Here is a 19973-nt window from a genome sequence, read left to right as displayed (position 1 = left end):
GGGTGCCTGGAGCACCCATAGCATGACAATAAGACCGTCAGAACGACCCTCCCCACCAATGCAGAAAAAACATTATGATCATTCCTGGTTCAAGTACATACAGAGCTGTCTGACGAGTTTTCTCTTCCTTTAAGGTTTGTTGCGTTTCTTGAGTTTCGTGCAATAATGCACTTAGAGACAGCTTTGTGACCGCCTGCTCTCGGGGAAATTCTTGTTAAACTCCGCAGTTATCTTTGACCATCGAAGGTATTTCTGGACCTTTAAATCGATGAGAAATTAATTTTCATACAACGTGAAGCCACTAGAATGTGTAACCTTGTTTGCGTTGACGACTGTCACCTGGAACAGGGGCGTGGACCATGGGGGTGGCAGAGGTTAGAGCTGGGGACTCGGGAGAAACTGTGAAACAGGTTCAAATTCGCATTTTCTCCCATAATCGCCGATCATCGTGAATTGTGATGTGAGAGAAACATGGCTAAGGGGCGACGGTGCTCCTGGGACGGGCGTGATATGGTGAAGGAAGACGGTGTGAATAGGTACCTAGTACCAACAATCGCTGCTGGCAAGAGTGAATAACGTGAAGATGGCCACCAGTTAGTAGTCATGCACCTTCAGCTACCCTAGATCCCACACCACTACACCTGGGCATTCACAGGCATCATCAAGGCATCACTTGGCCAGATAAGTATTGCCCAGTACCATACCTCCCAAATAGTTATGGCCTGACTTGGGCCTCTGTCGCTTTGGAGTGGCTTACTGCGACCACCTCTAAATGTACCCCCTAATGAGCCAAGAAACTTATCGGCCAATCCCCGCCTTGTTATGACCTAGTCGTCGTGAGCCCGTACGGCTATTTGGGAGAAATACCGCCCAGATACCATGGATCCCCCGCCGCGAAAGGCACCAAGACGCAAAGATGACCGAGTCATTCTCCAATTTGTATGTACTCTCTCAGCCTGTAACCAACTAGCCTCCCAACGCTCACATGACACCTAGGACTACGACTGCTTCTACGCCCAAGTCGTCGAGAACAAAAACCCAGCACTCAAGTCTAAGCCCCTGGGCATCAAACAAAAGAACATTATCGCAACATGTAACTACAACGCTCGCGCGCGGGGCGTGGGTAAGCTCATGCTCATTACCGAGGCCAAGACGCTGTGCCCGGACCTCGTCCTGGTCGAGGGCGAGGACCTCAGCCCGTTCCGCGATGTCAGCAAGACGCTGTTCGGATTCTTCAAGTCGTACTCTTGGAACGGCAAAGTCGAGCGCTTGGGTCTCGACGAAGTCTTCATGGGTAGGTCAAGATTGGGCCTGGCTATGGTCTGGTAGTCGCTAATGTGCAACGATAGACGTCACCGACATTGTCGACTACAACCTGTTTTGCTTGAACCGTAGCTCCGTAGCCAACTCGTTCTTCCACTTGTCCCGAAAGGACCCCGAGAGTGGCTTCACGTGCAACCTCACAGCAATAGCAGGGTGTGTGGAAGGTGTGAATCGAGATTATGACTTGGACAGCCCCGGCTATGTTCGTCTCCTGCTTGGGTCCCACCTTGCTATGCATCTACGCACAAAGCTAGAGGAAGACTTTGGGTACACATCGACGTGCGGTATAGCCACAAGCAAACTCTTGAGCAAGCTTGTTGGCAGCAGAAACAAGCCTCGAAACCAGACGACCTTGCTTACTCTGGATGAACTGGATGCAACGACTTTCATGGACGGCCACAAGCTTCGGAGCATCCCAGGAATTGGGTTCAAGATGGCATCGCTGCTGGAATCTCACATGACCGGTGCTGAGATAGCGGGAGACCCCCATTCATTCGACTCTACGGTGACTGTCGGCCAGCTTCGGTCTTCACCTACCATATCCTCCGCGTCTTTGGAGACTCTTCTCGGGGGGCCTGGGGCCGAGAAGGGAGTTGGTGCAAGAGTATGGGCACATCTCCATGGAGTTGATCCCACAGAGGTGAAAGAGAAACGAGATGTCCCCATGCAGATTAGCATCGAAGACACATATGGGGGCCTCGGGGCAATGTCCCAGATCACAGAGGAGCTCCTCAAGCTCTCGTGCTCGCTGCTTCGCAGAATGAGATTGGATCTTGTTGCCAGTGACGAAAATGCAACATTGTCTGGCGAGAAAAAATGGCTTGCTCGGCCTAGGACGCTCCGACTTTCCATTAGGTCCTGGCACCAGATGCATAGTCAGAACTATAACCGCTTCTCTCGGTCAGGGACTCTACCGCCCTTTGTATTTGACCTCAATATGGATATCGAGCACATTGCAGAGAGGCTAGTGGTCGAAGCGCTCCTGCCTCTTCTGCAGCGTCTGCAGAGCGAAAAGGGCCCGAGGTGGAATCTGCAGCTCATAAATATTTGCGTCGCAAATATGGTTGCGGGCGCAGGGGAGGAGAAGTCTGCAGTCGGCAGAGATATTGCGAGTATGTTCAAGAACCAGGATGAAGCTCTGAGGCCCTGGAAGATCGTGGATTCCCCGGGAGAGCTTGAAAACACTCGAGAGGATCCAGACTCTGAAGGCGAAGACTCTGATCCCGATTGGGAGGCGGCAGGCTCATGTCCGCGATGCGACCGTTCAATTCCTTCCTTCGCCCTTTCGGCCCACTTGAGATATCATGACATGGGGGAATGAGCCCCTGTTTTATCGGGAACCTGCAGCTGGGGTGGACTTCCGATGTGCGTTTATATAGATCGCAACGTGGCAAACATGAGCGGGGACGTAGAACAAAGCTGAAACTGTCCCTTGGCATGGGAACGGGAGGACCTCCCCCACATAGATTAGTCGGAACATTGGGAGCATGTGCGAGTAGTGTCGGAAACGAATCAATAACGGGTTCCATGGATGAGAACATGGGAGCTTGTTGTGCATCTTCGTGATCTTTGGGTGCTGAGGGTTTCTTAAAAATGATACGCACAAGGCTAAGGGTCCATCTGCACCACGACGGATAGCACGTGGATAATTGACGAGGAGGGCTAAGGGCTCTGATGTTACACAACTACACAACGTGTGACACTCAAGAATCTTGGAACCCGAGTGGCTGGATGCCCCCGGGTGTGAAACACGGCACCCAAGTCTTAACCAATGCTGGCTCCTTCGGTAGGAAAGTGGATGGCTGGAAAAATTATCAGATGGTCGCCTCGTCGTGGAGAGACTATGTATAGAGTATAGAGACCTGGATGGACTTGACTGCCTTGATTTAAAGGACGAGCTTGAAGGTGTCCAAATAGAGCCTACCTGGTTGAATATGATGAAGGGTAAAGCCAGGATGAATGGCTTTATCATACCTACCTGGCAAGGAAATAAGTCTTCTGCGTTTGTCCCTCGGGAGGGTCGTGACGATGCCTCTGATTCACATCTACATACGCGTCGGCATCGAACGTTGAGTGACGGGTATTTTCGAGACCGGTCAGCTACAAGGAGGAGCACAAGGAAACCAGTGACAACTACCCACCCATGCTATCTAATGCGGTGAAACTCGAGTTGGATGTCACAGACGTGTGGGCGGTGAGAGACCACCTATCCTTGGCCCTTCGAGTGCTACAGCCCCAGCATGCCCGCCGTGTGGTGATGTGCCACGTCTTCGCATCCTTGGTGTGTGTGAATAGCGTGAGGTTGGATGCGCTTTGTGCGATAGACTCATCCAGGCAAACAGGGCAAACGGCATCGTTGTGGCACTCCACCTTAGGCTGCCCTCTGACCCCCTTTTTGCCTTCAAAGCTCCTTGGCGCCTTACGTTTTCCCAATGAGTAAGTAGGTAATCCCCTGGCCTGCGTCTCCTTCCTTTGGTCTAATAGAGCGAGGTAGGGATTTTCCTGGTCATAAAGTGGGAAGGATGGTGATTTATAGTGTGCCTTCCGCAAGCTGCTAGACTTACCTATAGGCAGGTAGTGGTATGGGCAACTGTTAACCCCTTTCCTGCCTAACCCCAAACTGTGCTCCGTACTCTCTCACCCCCAATGAAGAATAACCAAGCACGCAGCCTGGAGCTTGGAGTTGAAGACATGGGAGCCTCAATTTTGCAAGGTAGGGAACTTGAAGTGTGTGAGGTTACTAGGTGGTATGGTTGGACAACGGCTCTCGCTCTGCTCTGTCCCCCATCCAGTGTCTCTACACTGCGGCCCAGCGTTGGGCCTAAAAATGGGCTTGCTTCCACTTCAATTTTGATCTTCTCGAGATGCCTTGCATAGCTTTGGATCACGCCTAGCCTGCTCTTGCCACTTATACCTATGTGTCACGGGAAGGCGGTGGGCGACGGGTTCTGGCATGCCGCAACCGACAGCAAGCAAGGGATTTGAGGCAATCGCGTCCTTAGGATGCCTTGCTACCTTCCTTACTACCAAACTCTCTCAAAGTATCGTCGTTGAACAGGGAAAGAAGCTTGGAACCCCCTCCCCAAAACAGCCATTCACCTTTTCCCCTCAAGAACCCTTCACCACGACTTCACCTGGCGCTGTCAGTCCACTTTCCCCCTTTACTTAAATGCTGGTAGGCCCAACCAGTTTGAGGCAAGTTGCCTATTGCATCACTCACTAGGGCGTAACTTCCACTTCTACCTGCGCCTTCAAGATTCAGAATCCGCCTCAGTCAACTTCACCTTCGACCTCCCGTCATCGCTCCGATCCTGCTTCTGAGTCCTATCCCATCTTCTACCCTCGCCTCTACTCCTATTTGATTTCTGTCCCATCTCTCTTTAGGCTCCGCGGCTTTTAAACGAGCACAACCATCGCTCGATTTACAAGGTCAAAACCGCCCTGGCCTTCGGTGACGAGCCGCTGTCGCTGTTTGGAAGCCCAATATTGTCAAAACCACAGTAGACGGCATGGCTCGCGGAAGCCGAGGGGGTCACTCCCACCAAACTCGCCGACCCGTTGATCTTACTGGGTGTATCTCACAGGCCGAGAAGAATGATCTGACGACCCTCGTCAATGCCATCACCGAGAAGATGCATAACGATATCAGCATAATATTCGACTCACCACCAGTGTCCCCTGTGCCGACAGAGCAGGGACACCATCATTGGCTGTGGTTGCCGCTTCTTCATCGTGACGAAAATAAAGAGAATATACCAACATCCTCTCGCATGTTCCAGCGCGGCACTGGGAACCCCGTTCCGTACAAGAGGGCCCACAACATCATCAAAAAGGAGGAAAAGGAGGCCATGGCCCCCCAACTTGGGGAACTGAAAAAGGAGGCTCTCACCTTCTTTCGAAAGTGGCAGGCTGCCATTTTGCAGCGAATCCGTGACATCAATGTCAGTGATCCACAAGCTGCCCAGGGAAATTCCCGAGGTCGTGGACGTGGTCTGGTTCGAGGAGGGACCCGGGGACGGGGCGGGCGCGGCGGTAAGACCGGCCGTGGAGGGTTGACTTTGGCAACTGGTAAGGATATCTCAACACCTTTGTTCGTTGAAATACTAGTCTTCTGACTCGTTTCAAGGTCCTCCTCGAGTCCCCTCAAAACACACTGACTTGATTCTGGCTGATAGATATCCCCCAATACCCAACACTCTGTGGACGGTCCCGCAGGATAAGCGAAAGTTGTTCCTACATATGGTCTTCCTAGTCACGCTGTCACTGTCGGAGTATACGGCAAATTCACATGTACTCCTCGTGAACTTGACATCCTGCTTGAACCTACCCATTAAGCACTATTATTCCGAGGAAGCGAGACTCGCCAAGGCCTGGGCAAAGGCAGCTCTGGACGTGTCAGATGAAGACCTGCTGAATCAAAAGGCAGAAGAGGCAAAGGGGCCTCGCAAGTGGAAGGGGCAAAGCTTGGGTGGGAGTACTAATCTCGCCCCAGCTCTGGCTTCCGCAGGGATTGGAACACCACAGGGCAGCTTCGGGCTGACCAGTTGGGCGGCTGCTGGTCTCTTGGGACCTATGGCAGAGGGGGGTCGCGTGATATGCAACCTATTCGGGATGAACCCGATGAAGCCAACCAACAAGATGATGGAGATATTTTCCCGCGAAATTCAAGAATTCGGACTTCTGCCAATACATGGTCAGTCTCAAGACGAATACATAGACGCTCGCCAACGACCGGCGGGAGATCGCAGATTTCGTCTGGTGATTGCAATGGGTGGCTGGATGACCGAGGACGAGGATATAAGGAAGCCGTGGCTATGCTTGGGACGGCAGACAGAGGGATATGTCGTACGATGGGACCCGGTTGCTCTGTTGAATCTTGGGAACTCGCTCGAGACGGTCATCAAGAGTAGCGCTTGGAGCAGTGCCAAAAAGGAAATCAACGCAACAACCAGTAGGTCCTAACTACTCGGGAACGGCTTAGAAACTTTGCTGACAAATTACTAGTTTTTTCTAGTCTTATCGAATCCGTCTGGCCGGTGTCGCTCTTGAAGATCAGTAAAATCATGGACAACCCTTGGAGCGTCGGTATGGTGCGTGCGGAGAAGGCTGGTGCGGTCATGGCTGATGCCATTATGCGGCATAAGTTCCAAGGAGAGCGACCGGTATCACTGGTAGGATACGGCCTTGCTTCTCGAGCAATCTATGCCTGCCTCATGGTTCTCGCAGAGAGGCGCCACTTTGGACTTGTGGAATCGGTCGTCATGATGGGTGCCCCTGTCCCGTCAGAGAGTCGAGTGTGGTTGACCCTCAAGAGTGTTGTATCTGGTCGCCTCGTCAACGTGTATTCCGAGCATGACTATCTTCTTGGCTTTCTATACCGATTCTCTAATACGCAATTCGGCGTTGCCGGTTTGCAGGAGATTCAGGGCGCAGATGGTGTCGAGAGCTACCATGCGGGGGAGTTGCCAAGGGGCCATCTTGGTTACGCATCTGCGACGGCACGAATTCTCCAAGATATTGGCTGGGAGGATCTCGAGATGAATACTGTGAGGAGAGAGAGGCCGGTGAAGCAGCGGGATTCGGGCGTGAAATGGTAAGGTGGCTTGTTTTAATCCCGGTGTAGTTGGGACGATGTATTTGCTATGGCTGATTCAGTTGGTGAGGTGTTGCAAGACCGAGAATACACATGCAGCTACTCGTCATGTTATACGTACCGTTGGCAATGTAATAAACATGCTCTCTTAAGCTATCATGCACAGTTGCACATGCTTACTATGCAAACGGCTCGGTGCGTGGTCGCCTTTTGTTTGTTGATCTCTATCGTGGTGAACAACCGAGTCGCTACGAGGGAAAGTGCTTCATTACCGAAAGGATACCTGCATGGGCCTTATGCCTGGGCTTCACGAAACAACAAGCGACTAACCAAAGAGTGCTTCTAACTGCGCCTGCTCAAGACTTTCATTTCAAATCATTGCTGTCTGTATCAAAGATAGAAGAACCCACCCATTGTCATCATCATCATGCATGGGGTTGGGCAAACACATAGTCCAACAATGCCCTCCCAAGGTCTGCTCTAACACATGGTCTCCCTACCTTCGTGGCCAATGCCACTGCCATTGCACTCAGAAGACCTCTCTATCTTCCGTTTTATCTCGCTCGTCGTTCCATCTCTGTGTGGATTGGTGTTTTGGTGGATAGATTACACGATGATCGTACACCATTTACATGAGCTGTAAAGTTCGACATCCCTCTAGGTAGACGGGGTTCGCTATCACGTGGGAGGAGTTGTTCCCAGCATGCTGGGAACCTGCTTCCGTGCGAAACCCTTCCGGCCGCGCTGCTCGCGAGGAATGCCTTGGATTGCCCGGGGCTCACGCATGAGAGATCTGTCGAGGCGGGCAGGCGTCCTCGTAATTATGGTGCGATAGTTGTCAGGGAGTTGACTCCCCTTCGGCAGGGGTACGGAAGCCGTCCGCCAGATGTGTTCTGACGTGTCTCCAAGGTAATTGGGCATCTTGGACGCACGGGAGGGCGGCACAAAACTAGAAGCGTTGGCAGAAGCACCGTGAGACTGCCGGATCGTCGAGAGTCGAGACAAGCCAGCTGCCAGTCCCGGGCGTCCTCGCGCCTTCTTAGCCATAATGATCTCATCAAACAACCTAATCGAGGGTTCTGTAGCTGGTTTCATCTCACGATCGTGGATAAACTCGTTGAATCCTGGATAAGTGGTTAGCATGTACTTGCTGATGTAGCGTGAGGTCAGAGCGAACCTTGAGTTTCCCGCAGCATGGTTGCATATTCCTGCTGATCATACGGAAGACTTTTGATGAAACCATCCATGTCAAAGGCAAACAGCTGGTTCTTACCCTTTTGCTGCTTGGACGGGCGGCCCATGTGCTTGCGGTATGTGTACAGTAGGCTTGCCTGGCATCGTGCAAAGGCGGCCCGGACACGATCCCCATGGAAAGCTTCAGGGCAGACAATCGAGACAAAGCCCAGGCATCTGCTATGAGAAGTGACCTTGCACCCAGAACAGACATAGATTCCGTCCTCTTCGGACTTGTCCGCACAAATTGTGCATGAGGATGCATCTCTGGGGCACCAATTGAAGCAGTGTCCCTCGACCCAAACTGTACTTTCAGTGTTCTCAACCGGCTGGACTTGCATGTTGGGCATGATTGTCGAGGCAGCAATGGTTGACTGCGCATATGCAGACGGCGCGTAACCTCCTCCCACGAAAGACGACATCGACTCAGCCGATATGGATGAGATGGACATGTTAGACTGATGACCGTTCAGGAAAGGAAGACTGGGTTTGTGAGTCGGCGGAGGCGGCATTGGTGGATGGTCAAAGCCAAACGATGAACTACGCCGGCCCTTTTCATCCCTGAAATGACCGGATCTCTTCTCGCGTAACGTGGCTGCAAGAGCAAATCCGGAGTCGCTTCGCGAAAGAGGGGTGACCGGCATAGGCGGAAAGTGGGCGGAGACAGGTGACACGGATGACTTGGGACTGGTCCTGCTCGATTTGCTAGTCCCAGGTCGATCCAGTTTGCCACTATCTGTCGGGGCAATGGCGAAGGCGTTGAATACGGGCGGCTGGACCTCGCTCGGAGGATCGGGGACTCCAAACGTGGTTGAACTTTGCGAAGCCCATTTGCCTAAGGTGCTAGGGGCAGTCTTGGGGCTGAAGAGAGACCCATTCTCGGACGAGAATGCATCGTAGGGGAATGATTCCATAGCATACGGTGGAGGCCCAGTAGCAACGCCATACCGGAGTTTGTGGGGGGCAGCAACTTGCAACAGGGATTGGAGCTTTCTTCGAATTTGGCGTGGCAGGCGCACAGGCTGCGACGTGGCATCAATGGTATCCTTGTCTAGATCCACGAGGACATAGTCATCCTCTGGTAGCTCGATCTTCTCATAACGCCGCTCAATGCCGACGATGTAGGGACAAGGCGCTTCGAGCGCTGAGATGAGCCTGGCAGGGAGAACGGGGATGAATATGCTCGCCCATTTGAAGGGGTACAGCAAACTGGCCAGTGCATGGCAGGCAAGATGGAGCATGCTGGTATGCGAGGAGAGGAATATGATACGAGACTCAGCCATGGCATATTCAAACAGGGCCATAACGTTCTCGAGAGACAAGCATCTGAAAAGGGCATATAAATCGATCGTCCTTGTACCAGGGACCTCGTTATGCGCCTCCTTCCGTGCGTAGAGCCGCAACTCACGCACACTCAGCTCCACTTGAGTCTTAGACCCTAGCGGGCTAAAAGCCTCCGAGCAAAGGTTGACCACGTATCGTTCTAAGGGTTGCCACCGGCCGACCTTGGGAGACGTGGGTGGAATTCTCAAGACGCCGCCGTCAGTCATTGGAACGACGATGGCCTTGAGCCACTCTTTCCAGAAGCCCATGGTCGCAGGGTCTCTCCCCAGAATACCATATGCTCTCGGTGTCCATAGACCGCTCTCACCGGCGGTCAAGCCTTCAATCTTGGAAGCTGCTCCGTGTCGTAACGGTCGCAGCATGTCGGTCATGAGAGAGATCTTCTCTTCCACAGCACCGATTTCATCCTCCAGTCGGTCGCGGGCTGACGTACCAGAAGGAATAGTTGGCAGCTTGGCGAGCAGCTGGGACAAGTGTGTTCTTTCCCCAGCCAGCCTCTCTCCAAGGCTCGCAGCCAGCTCCCGCTCCTCGTTCGACATATGATTTTGACGCCATCGTTCGCACTTGTTCTCAATCTCCTCGGCGATCTGGGCGTTCACGGCGGTCCAAATAATAATAGTGATTCCGTAAAGCTTTGAGTTGTCATCCGAGGTCATCGTGAATCCGTGCCATGTCGTCCGTGGTCTGTCGTCGGAGGATACGATTTGGATGTCGTTGGGAAAGGCAAACATTGGAACGTAGTCGGGGAACCTTCCTCTCCGAGCGAGCTCATCTGTTGCATCCTTGGGGGGGTATCGGTCAAGCAGCACCGGTTCGAAGCGCCTCTTCAATGGGTGCATATCGGGGTCGGTGTTTAGCGGCTCTGGAGGGGGGATGACGGAGTTGTAGTTACTAAGTCGCCTCGTCATGCGGATCGAAGCTGAGATTGGTTAGCTGAGTTTCCCACAAGTTACTCGACAATAAGGACATACAAGCTCTGTTGGCTCCTCCTGGACGGGCAGGGGTTGGCCCCTTGCGTATGCTGTTCATTTCCCTGAAGCTGATCCTCCGTCTTATACTTCCCCTGAGACTCCTCAGAGGGCTCCTCCGGCCACTGGGCTCACCGTCATCGGCCTTGATGCGCTCGGCTCGTGGGTTGATCATGGGTGGCCTAGACTGGACCTTCGCTCCGGCAGAGAAGGTCAGATCCTCAAGAAAATCCTCCCTCTCGGCGGCGAACTTGAGCAGAGCTTTGTCAAAGTCAAAGCCCTCCAGGAAGCTGGCCCCGCTACCTCGGCTCGGGGTACCAAACTCCGGGACGGTAAGCCCGTTGGAACCGTTCCCAGCATTGTTCCCTGGGCGTATGGTGGCGCTACTCCTATTACTTGCAGTGTTGCCGCTATCGAGGTCCTCGATGGTGTTAATTGAGGTGCGCTTATCGCTTAGGGTGATCTTGGAAAAGCGGTTGCCCGAACTGTTGCGTGAATGCCGAGCGGTCACTTTGCTGGCCGAGCGGTTAGGCCCGGGGGCGGCGGTGTCGTCCTCCTCGGGTTCGCCATCTTCGGCGATGGTAGACTCGACTTGATGTTCCTTGGAATTGGTCTGGCCTAGTTGCGGGGTATCGTCATACGCGATGGACTCTACTCCGGCGATCCAGAAGTAGTCGGCCAGAGGGGTCGACGTGCCCTCCATGGCATGTCAATTGCCCGGCCGCAACCGAAGTTCGGCTCTGGGGGTGGTAACTCAAGAGAGATTCTTGGCGCTCGGTCGATGGGCCCGGTTGCTACCTTGGCCAGAGACTCGGGGGACTCTGGGGGGAGACGACAAGATATATTTTTTCGGGGTCTATCCGTAGAGGGGTCGGCTTCGCTCTGCGGCAACTGGTGGTGTTGGGTGGTGGCACTGGTGGGCGGCGCTTGGCAGGTCGAGACAGGGTTCTAGGATGCTGCTGGTCAGGAGCCAAGCACATTTGGAATTCAGGCACAGGACACAACAACGTGTCAGCAGCACGATGGCGCCAGGCACAGCGCAATTGCTGGTGGGATTGGATGTCGGTCGGGGTTGCCACCTGGACAATGGCCTCCAAACGCAAAGGGTAACACCAGGTACATTGGATAATGGGATGGAGGCGAGATGGGGAAGGAGGTGGAGGGAGACGGGAGAGAATGGGGCGTGGCTTACCGGCTCACCAGCTCGAATGTCTCCGGTCACGGTGAAGGCAATTACTACTAGTGCTAGTGGTACTAGGCAGTACTGTGGTAGTGGTAGGCGGGTGGTTCGTATTTTCGCGCTTGTTTGGCTCGCTCAGGATGTGGTTGCGACAATGATGGGGAGTGGGACAGCAGTCGGTCAGCGCCTGACTGGTAGGTAGGTGAGTTTTCCAAAGGCACCTGCGCCTGGAAACGACCGGGCTGGGAAAAGAAAACTGACGAGCAACGTGCAGGGACGAAGAGGGAGGAGGAGAGGGATAAGAGATGGAGGACCTGGCTCTCCTTTCACATGGGTGCTAGTGGGGTTGATGGTAACCTGGAAAGCACGAGGCAAGCAACAGTGGCCAACGATAAGGTAGCGACGACAAGAGGAACCTGGAACGTAGAATGGCAAGGCAAGAAGCACGGGAAGACAAAGAGGCGGCTCCAGAAGGAGCGAAAAAAAGGTAAGGAGGTCGGCAAAAATGGAAGAGAGAGCCCCTCTCTGTGATTGGAGTCAAGCTCGTCTCACTCTTGCTGCTTAACCACCGCCTCTTCTCCGTCAGATGTGTTCCTGGCAGCCTGTACGAAGTACGGAGGAACTATGCGGAGGGGGATCTGCCCTTCCTTTACCGTTCTTGGGTTGCGACTGAGGAGAAAGATGCACTAGGCAAGGCACAAGCACGACACCACCGGTTGGTTTAATACTAATTACCACGTATACTACGTACTTGGTTGGCCTCGCCCATCCATGGCCAGTCAGTCAGCCCTTGCAGCAACACCAGCAACATGTCGAGGGACGAGGCCCGACACGCCCAGGGGCACAATCCGATTGATCCCACGTACGCTTCAGCGGGCGACATGAGGCGAGGCTAGACCACAAGCGAGCACCGGCGATCGATCAGGCACGACCTCGGCCGAGGAATGAACGCCCAAAGTTCGAGTACCTACGTACGAAGTAGCCCCGATGGATTCGTACAACCACGAAACAGATGAACAGAACAGCGCAATCCAACGGTGCCACATCCGTGCATCTTGCCCACCCTCTGCCCGCCCCCCTGGATTCCTAGGCGGCTGGGCCTTCCCCCAGCACGAATAATACCTCCACTGCCTCCATTCATCTTCGTACGGACCCCCAGATCAGGGAATCTAGGGCCCTCTACGCTGGTGCTGTGTGCCGTCTGGACACCATCCCATGCCGTAGTGACCGCACTGTATGGCACCGCATGCACACCGCACGTCTAGGACACCTTTGCCCGGGGCATGGCGACCCTGCTGCAGGCTGCAAGCTGCAGGAGGGTTGGGAAAGTGTTGACTGTTGACTGTTGACTCCTTCTCTTTGCCCAAAGCTCGCCCCAAAGCTCGCCGCCTTGAGTGTCCTTCCACTGATGGTGTCGATCGGCGGACCCTTGCCAGGACCACGGATGGTGCTCTCTGCCTCCGGCGTCTCAGACTCTGGTGGGCCGCCGTCCCTCAGGGTCGTACAAAGGACGCTACTCTCGCCCACGCGGCCTAGAATCCTAGAATCCTATCTCGCCTTCGCATCTTCCCCATAACTCCTCGCCTTTTGGCCGACGTGGAACCACCTGGTATGCGGCGCGGCGGGGATGCTATGGAGATGGGTTCTGCCCTGTGCCAGTAGCCTCCATCTAAGCATTGCCATGACATCAATTAGTGCGTTGCGAGTTGCGCTTGACGATTATTAGGGTCTCTGTCTGCGACTGGGGCGCACATTTGGGGGGATGTCTTAGGCTAATATTCAAAGTCCCGAAATGCAATCATCAAAAGTGAAGAAGCTCCTGGAGCTGCTGGGTACCAGGATTACGACTAATATGATCCTCCGCCCATCACCTACTGTGTATGTACCTGTCTGCAGCTTCGAACATGGGCATGGATGTCCACTCGCCTCTCCAGGAAAGGGTCGGAGGTTGCGAAGCCAGCAGAAGCCAAGAAGCACGGGCTGGGCTCGAGCCGAATGCCCCAGTGCCCGCTCGCCGTATGTGGATACCTCGTACAATGGGGTTCTGGCTAACGTACGGCGGTTCCTAGCTCGTTTGAGGCTCCAGCCCCCCCGGCTTTGTTGCGAGGCCTGTCAAAGATGCAAAAAGACACATGCGGAATCTGACCACGCTGCAGGTCGATGCTGTCGGGCCATGCCAGGGCCCCGGGATCAAACTTATGAACTGTAAACCATCTCGACGGAACAGCGGCTCCTCAGCTCCGTGGCATATCTCGTACCCTTTCCCAGCGAAGAGCACTTTGCGTCCGTTCCTCGCATCAGCCACGTTGTCGTCAGTATTCCCGTCTCTTCGCTTTCCCAACCTTCATCTGGCAGCCTGCAGATGTGCGCGTATTTACTCAAGACCTGAAACACCAGATCTTGCATACATACATGTGCATATTTGCACAGCCACGATCATCTCGGCGTCCTCTTAGCGAACTGAAATGTCTCCCGTCGGGTTCTTGCTTGTAATAGGTATGAGACTCGCACGGTAACCGATCTCAACATTTATTGAACCGAGTTGGGGACTGTGCCGCGTCTGAGGACCCTGTAACCCCAAAAATGCTTTTTGATGCCCAATTATTCGGCAAGGTGGTTTGAGACCATCCCAGGCTCTGTGGGCTGGCTGGCGTCTCGACTTTTGAAGATGGCTCATGCGAACAATAAGTTGTTCGGGAGCAACTTGGGTGTAATAGTGTGCGTTCATTAGACTGCAACAACATAACAGCTTAGAACGCTCATGGTCAAATTGACTCTTGCCTACTTACAACGTACTGGTAGGACTTGTAATAAATGTTCCGGTCCGGTATGCGGCCGTGTCTGCTATCATAAATCATCAGTTTCTCAATGCCATCCCTCCCCCGTGTACCTGGCGAGTCCACAGCCAGCAGTAATATACATGGTATAGCATATAATAGATGGAGCTTCACAAACCTGCTCCCAGCTCTGGCATGCCTCCAACCCATCATCACGACCGCACCTTGGTCCCCAGCTTCCCAGTGGACAGGAAGCCCCTATTGCCCATCTCGCCCCTCCAGCCTATGCCCATCACGCCAAAGACGAGCCTCCCGTCCGGCATGGCCTTCATGGCGCCGCCCTCGTCCAGCGTCTCGACCACGAAGCACACCTGCTCCACCTCACCCGGGTGCAGCACGGGCTTCGCGCCCAGGCCCGCCTCCCAGTTGCACCCCCGGTACCGCAGGCCCTCCTCCACGTCCATGACGACCTTCTCCAGCTGCATCACGTCCTCGCTGCAGTTCTCCAGCTGCGCCTCCAGCACCCACCGCCGGCGGCCCGACGCACCCCGCGCCAGCGGGCTCATCTTGGTGCGCACCACCAGCGACGACTTGCAGATGAACTGGTACAGCTTGCGGAAGGTGCGCGTGCGGCCGCTCGTCTCCGACACCTCGTAGTAGCTCACCGTCACGGCCAGCACGTGGTTGCCCTCCTCCTTGAGGTCGAACGCTACGACGCCCTGCAGCGTCTGACCGGGGGCTAGGTCGGTGCCCTGGGGCCCCAGGGCGGCGCTGCCGCTGCGCAGCTCGAGCGCCTGCGAGCGCCCGGCGCCGGGGGTCTTCATCTCGGCCTCGATGCGCACATCGCGGATGATGCGGCCAGAGTCGGCGGGGAGGTCGTTGTTGGCGCAGAGGGTGCAGCTGAAGGCCTCGCCGACGTAGGCGGAGCCGAAGGACACGGGGAGGTTGACGACGGGGGAGAGGAGGAAGGGCGCGGGGTTGGTGTCGGTGTCGCCAGCTGGGGTATAGGCGAGAGAGGCGGGGAGAGGGGCGGGATTCGTGATCGATGGAGGTGATAGTGGAGGTTCAAGAGGGTGCTGGGTGACGAGGGATGGGCGAGATAAGCTGTCGTGTGCGGCATCTACGTTAGCCTGCGCTCTTGGAGGGCCCAATACGTTGGGAGATGGAGGAGATGGGGTAGCTTACCGGAGAACTTTGAGGGAGATAGAGTGTGGTTCCTTCACGGCATCGTGAGACGGGTACCGTTGGTGGCTCATCTTGGCTACCGCATCTCTGTGCTGCCTAGTGGTCAACAAGCCGTAGACTGGAGCGTTGGGGTTGATGTTGGATTCATGTCGTGCTTCAAGGTCAAGTGGGAGGTGAAGTGATGCCGTCTTATCGATAAGAGCTCGACCTACGGTACCTGTTCAGAACTTCCTCTTGGCTAGGGGATATGGATACGGGATGTAAATCAAGAAGCAAACTAGAGGTCTCTAGAGTAGTACATCTGGATTCTTCCTTCCAATCTCATAAAAAGGGAGGCCGACGCTCTGTTCTCGTACTACTGTCAGCACGATCCCACGTCTCCCGCGGTCAGCACATCATGCCACTGGGAGCCCAAGGTTATGCAGGACCAAATTCAAATTCGGATCCATGATTACGGCTACCTAAATGGATGGCAGGCCAATGGATTCCGCCGGCGCCTCGTTTCGTCCAACCATGCCTCTACGAGTCTTTTACTTCTTCCCAGTCCCTGCAATACCCAACACCCAGAGCTTTGAACAGAAAAGGAAAAAGTTAGTACGCTTTTACACCTTGGCCATGTTTAAAGGCCGGGAGGTGGAGGGACCTGTGAGATGTTAGCGGGCCCGTTTCAAGAGGCAATGCAAGATTCTACGCACAGCGCTGTAACCGCCCGTGCCCGGAGGAGATGCGGAAGGTGGAGGAGGAGGGGGAGCAGCGCTTGGCGGAGGCGGCGGAGGAGCTGCCTCGCTGGGAGGAGGGGGAGGAGAGGCCGACTGGCCGGGAGCTCCAGACGGGGCTTGCCCGGGAGCCTGTCCGGGAGCCTGCTGTGCCTGCGCACCATAGTACTGCTGGTAGAGGGCAACATAGCTGAAAAGAGTTAGCTAGGGTCCCAGATAGTTTGTGACCGCAGCAGCTTACTTGGCATAACCTCCATAGGCAGCATAAGGATCCTGCCCGCCATAGTACTGGGCATACTGAGCGGCATAGTCAGCGGTGGCAGGGGAATTGGTGACGCCAGGAGCCGGGCTATTCGAGGCACCTTCGGAGCCATATCGCCCAGAGTTGTAGGAGCCCCCATGGGAGGAACCGCGGTAGTGATCGCCGCCGCCATAGCCACCGCCATGGCTTCCGTAACCGCTGTGACCTCCATGTCCACCATGTCCACCGTGCCCACCGTGCCCACCGTGGTGACGGGGCGGGCGGGACTTGAACTCTTCGTACTGCTCCTTGACATTGGCAATCAGATCCTCACACAGCACCTTGGCACTGTCAATCATTTTGTCATCGGGGCCACTATGAACTTGGTCAGCAAGCATCCACAATAGAGATACGAGTACTAGTACGCACGTTACGTGAAGATACATGTCCTCATCACTTTCCTTGTTGGTTGCGGTTTCAAGGAACCCGGACCCGCGGCCCTTGATCTGCACGCGGCAGCCCGTCTCCTGCTGGATGTGCTTCACGTAGGCGCCGCCATGGCCAACAACCTGGGCACGCAGGTTGAAGCCTGGGACAGGCTCTAGGTCAATGGGCACCTTCTCTACTCGCCACTTGCGCTAGGAGGGGGTCAGCATATTGCGTCAACGAGAACAGAGTTGTCATACCCGTCCAAACTCATCACGTTCAACCTGGTCGTTCTGGTCGCGACGGCGCAGGCGACGGTCGTCAACAAGCTGTGGTAGGTCCTGTTTGATGAGTTCCTGGATCTTGGCAACGGCCTGCTCCAAGCCGACCTTGCTGGTGCTGGTGATGTGGAGGTAAAGGGGAGGGTTCTGCGACAATCAGTATCGTGTACGGCTATCAGGGATGACAATACTCACAACAGCAGTCGCCAGGCTCTTGTTGGGATAGTAGCTGCCCCGGGTGGTGACATCTTGCAAAGTCAACAGGATATCCTAAACGACAGGTGAGTTGGGAGCGAATGCGTACCAGCGCCGGTCTCTTCTTTGATCTATTTCAAGCGGGAGTCAGCAGGAGCAGACAAGGGGGTTTGCATGCGAGCTATCGTGCATGTAAGCATGATATCCTCGCCACAATGATGCTGCATATGGATGGACCCCCAGCCGGGGGGGGGCGGAGCTGGGAAGATCAGTGGGATGTCAAAAAGTATTTACCATTTTCTGGGTCGAGCCTTTGGTCAAGAGGTAGCGGTTGCGCAGATCGTTGACCTCGATGTCCTGGATGTAGTCGCCATCGGCCACATACATCTCGCCGTCGAGCGCGGGCGCGGGCGTCGAGCCGCTGTGGTTGGTGCCGGACGGGGTCGAAGGCTTCGCGGTAGGGGGACTCGCTGACGACTGGATCGGGGGCACGTCTACATGCTGAATGCCTTTGCGGGCCTGGAGCTGCGCATTGATTCGGGCGGCGGCCGCAGCTGCGAAGAAGAGGTTAGAGGAGGACCGAAGAAGAAACAAAGGGGAACGGTGTCTGTACCAGCTGCGGCGGCAGCATCCTCAACGGGCTTCTTGGCCTCGCCGCCGTCCTCCCTAGAGAGGGGGCTGCGGTCCCTGGTTTCTGAGCGGCGTGCGCGGGGAGAACGCGACCGTCGGTCGAAGCGCGACTTCTTAGGTTCAGGCTCTGTCTGATCGAAGCGCGAACGCTTGGTGGTGCGTCGCTCGGAGTCGTCCATACTGTGCTGTGTACGCCGTGTACGCGTAGAAGGCCAATGTTTCTTCGACTAGACGTGCAAAATGCGGCCGATGGTGTGGAGAAAGCTCGGGTCGGACCAACTTCCCTGGGGGGGTTATCGATTGGGAAGCGCACGACTCTGCGTGTGAAGCGAGGGTGAATCTGATGGCGTTGGTGGAAAAGTTGGAGATGCATGGATGGGCAGCCAGGGTCGCCCAAGTGGAGCCTTATTAGGCGGGCGTTAGTGCGTGGGACACCTGCTGGCTGAACCTGTGTCACTAACAGTTGGGGTGCGCCGGCAACTGAAGCTCTGAACAGGCCTAGCAGCCAGGAGGCTAAGGCTTGACAGGCCTGGACCACTCACCGACCCCAATTCCACGCCTGTATCGCTCCGATCTGTCGCCGACCTTGGCCCTTTTTTCCTTTCCCACCCGAGGACCCAGTCAGTCTCCCACTGCTCTATAAACAACAAAGCCCTCTCTGATCCAACTCTTCTGGGTCAATTCACTCTGAGTCTCATCTTGCCTGCTTCGGCTTCGAGCACAGTTGCCTCGTCCCCGTCGCTTTTCATCTGCAAGATGGCCTCTCTCCGGCCTGCCGCTGCCGCGCCCCTGCGCTGGGCTGCTGGCGCCAGGACCGCCCTTACCTCCAACTCTATGGGCGCCATGAGATACAACTCGTCTAGCAGCTCTTCCAGCAGCTCGACGTCGGCCCTCGCCTACAAGGCTCTCCGCCGCCGCTCTGCCCCTCTCCCCAAGACCAACAATCCTCCATCCTGGTCCGCCCAGTCCGCCGTCTCCAACATCCTCTACGAGACCCCGACACCGGAGGTCGCGCCCCCGAAGCGTCACATCCTCAACTGCCTCGTGCAGAACGAGCCCGGTGTCCTGTCCCGCCTGTCTGGCATCATTGCCGCCCGCGGCTTCAACATTGAGTCCCTCGTCGTGTGCAACACCGAGGTTGAGGACCTGTCCCGCATGACCATTGTCCTGACGGGCCACGACGGCGTCGTCGAGCAGGCCCGCCGCCAGCTCGAGGACCTCGTCCCCGTCTGGGCCGTCCTCGACTACACAAACGCCGCCCTTGTCCAGCGCGAGCTCCTCCTGGCCAAGATCAACATCCTCGGCCCCGAGTATTTTGAGGAGCTGCTCCACCACCACCGCGAGATCACCGCCGGCGGGTCCTCGGCTGAGGAGTACCAGCCCCATGAGGGCCAGGAGTATCAGACCCTCTCCGACACGGCCAACGACTTCCACCCCAGCAAGCTGGCCGCCAGCGAGGCTCTGCGCCACAAGCACGAGCACCTCAAGTCCATCACCTATTTTGCCCACCAGTTCGGCGGCAAGGTTCTCGATATTAGCAACACGAGCTGCATCGTCGAAATGTGAGTCACCTAACTACAAGGTTCCGACGTGACTACGGTTATGACTAACACGCTTGTAGTTCTGCAAAGCAATCTAGGATCGACTCCTTCCTCAAGCTTGTCGCGCCGTTCGGTATCCTCGAGTCGGCCCGCACCGGTCTTATGGCCCTCCCGAGATCGCCCCTCCAGGGCATGAATGAGGAGGTCATGGCCAAGGAGGCCGACGAGGCCGTCGATGTCAGCCAGCTGCCTCCTGGTTAAACGGAAGTTTGTTGGCGTACGGCGAGAGGCTGGATCTGGTTGACCTGTTTTATATCTTTCCATTGACAAAAATTAATGT

The 19973-nt window shown here is 55.4% G+C and overlaps 5 protein-coding genes across 5 annotated transcripts; 2 read left to right on the top strand and 3 right to left on the bottom strand.

Moving 5' to 3' along the window:
• Window positions 1-879: 879 nt before the first annotated feature.
• Window positions 880-2644, top strand: ACO1O0_006312 (uncharacterized protein; the record flags this gene model as incomplete). The annotated part of the gene is made up of 3 exons (XM_083195706.1): window positions 880-939; window positions 997-1294; window positions 1350-2644. The coding sequence occupies 3 exons, from the start codon at window positions 880-882 to the stop codon at window positions 2642-2644; spliced, it is 1653 nt and encodes a 550-aa protein (XP_083048722.1).
• A 4950-nt stretch (window positions 2645-7594) lies between these two features.
• Window positions 7595-11164, bottom strand: ACO1O0_006311 (AEX-3 domain-containing protein; the record flags this gene model as incomplete). The annotated part of the gene is made up of 3 exons (XM_083195705.1): window positions 7595-8040; window positions 8094-10412; window positions 10465-11164. The coding sequence occupies 3 exons, from the start codon at window positions 11162-11164 to the stop codon at window positions 7595-7597; spliced, it is 3465 nt and encodes a 1154-aa protein (XP_083048721.1).
• Window positions 11165-14630: 3466 nt separating this feature from the next.
• Window positions 14631-15646, bottom strand: ACO1O0_006310 (trafficking protein particle complex subunit 13; the record flags this gene model as incomplete). Its single annotated transcript, XM_083195704.1, has 2 exons — window positions 14631-15522; window positions 15642-15646. 2 exons carry the CDS (start codon window positions 15644-15646, stop codon window positions 14631-14633), a joined length of 897 nt encoding a protein of 298 aa, XP_083048720.1.
• A 576-nt stretch (window positions 15647-16222) lies between these two features.
• On the bottom strand, window positions 16223-18271 carry ACO1O0_006309 (uncharacterized protein; the record flags this gene model as incomplete). The annotated part of the gene is made up of 8 exons (XM_083195703.1): window positions 16223-16246; window positions 16299-16509; window positions 16561-16935; window positions 16990-17198; window positions 17247-17414; window positions 17463-17537; window positions 17757-18016; window positions 18076-18271. The coding sequence occupies 8 exons, from the start codon at window positions 18269-18271 to the stop codon at window positions 16223-16225; spliced, it is 1518 nt and encodes a 505-aa protein (XP_083048719.1).
• A 577-nt stretch (window positions 18272-18848) lies between these two features.
• Window positions 18849-19894, top strand: ILV6 (acetolactate synthase regulatory subunit; the record flags this gene model as incomplete). The annotated part of the gene is made up of 2 exons (XM_083195702.1): window positions 18849-19654; window positions 19714-19894. 2 exons carry the CDS (start codon window positions 18849-18851, stop codon window positions 19892-19894), a joined length of 987 nt encoding a protein of 328 aa, XP_083048718.1.
• Between the last annotated feature and the right edge of the window lie 79 nt (window positions 19895-19973).

Source organism: Amphichorda felina, assembly GCF_050947745.1.
Source record: "Amphichorda felina strain 45539 chromosome Unknown scaffold_6, whole genome shotgun sequence".
Lineage (NCBI taxonomy): Eukaryota > Fungi > Ascomycota > Sordariomycetes > Hypocreales > Bionectriaceae > Amphichorda > Amphichorda felina.
The sequence above is the reverse complement of the archived record's forward strand: the minus strand, read 5'-3'. Positions and strand labels throughout refer to the sequence as shown.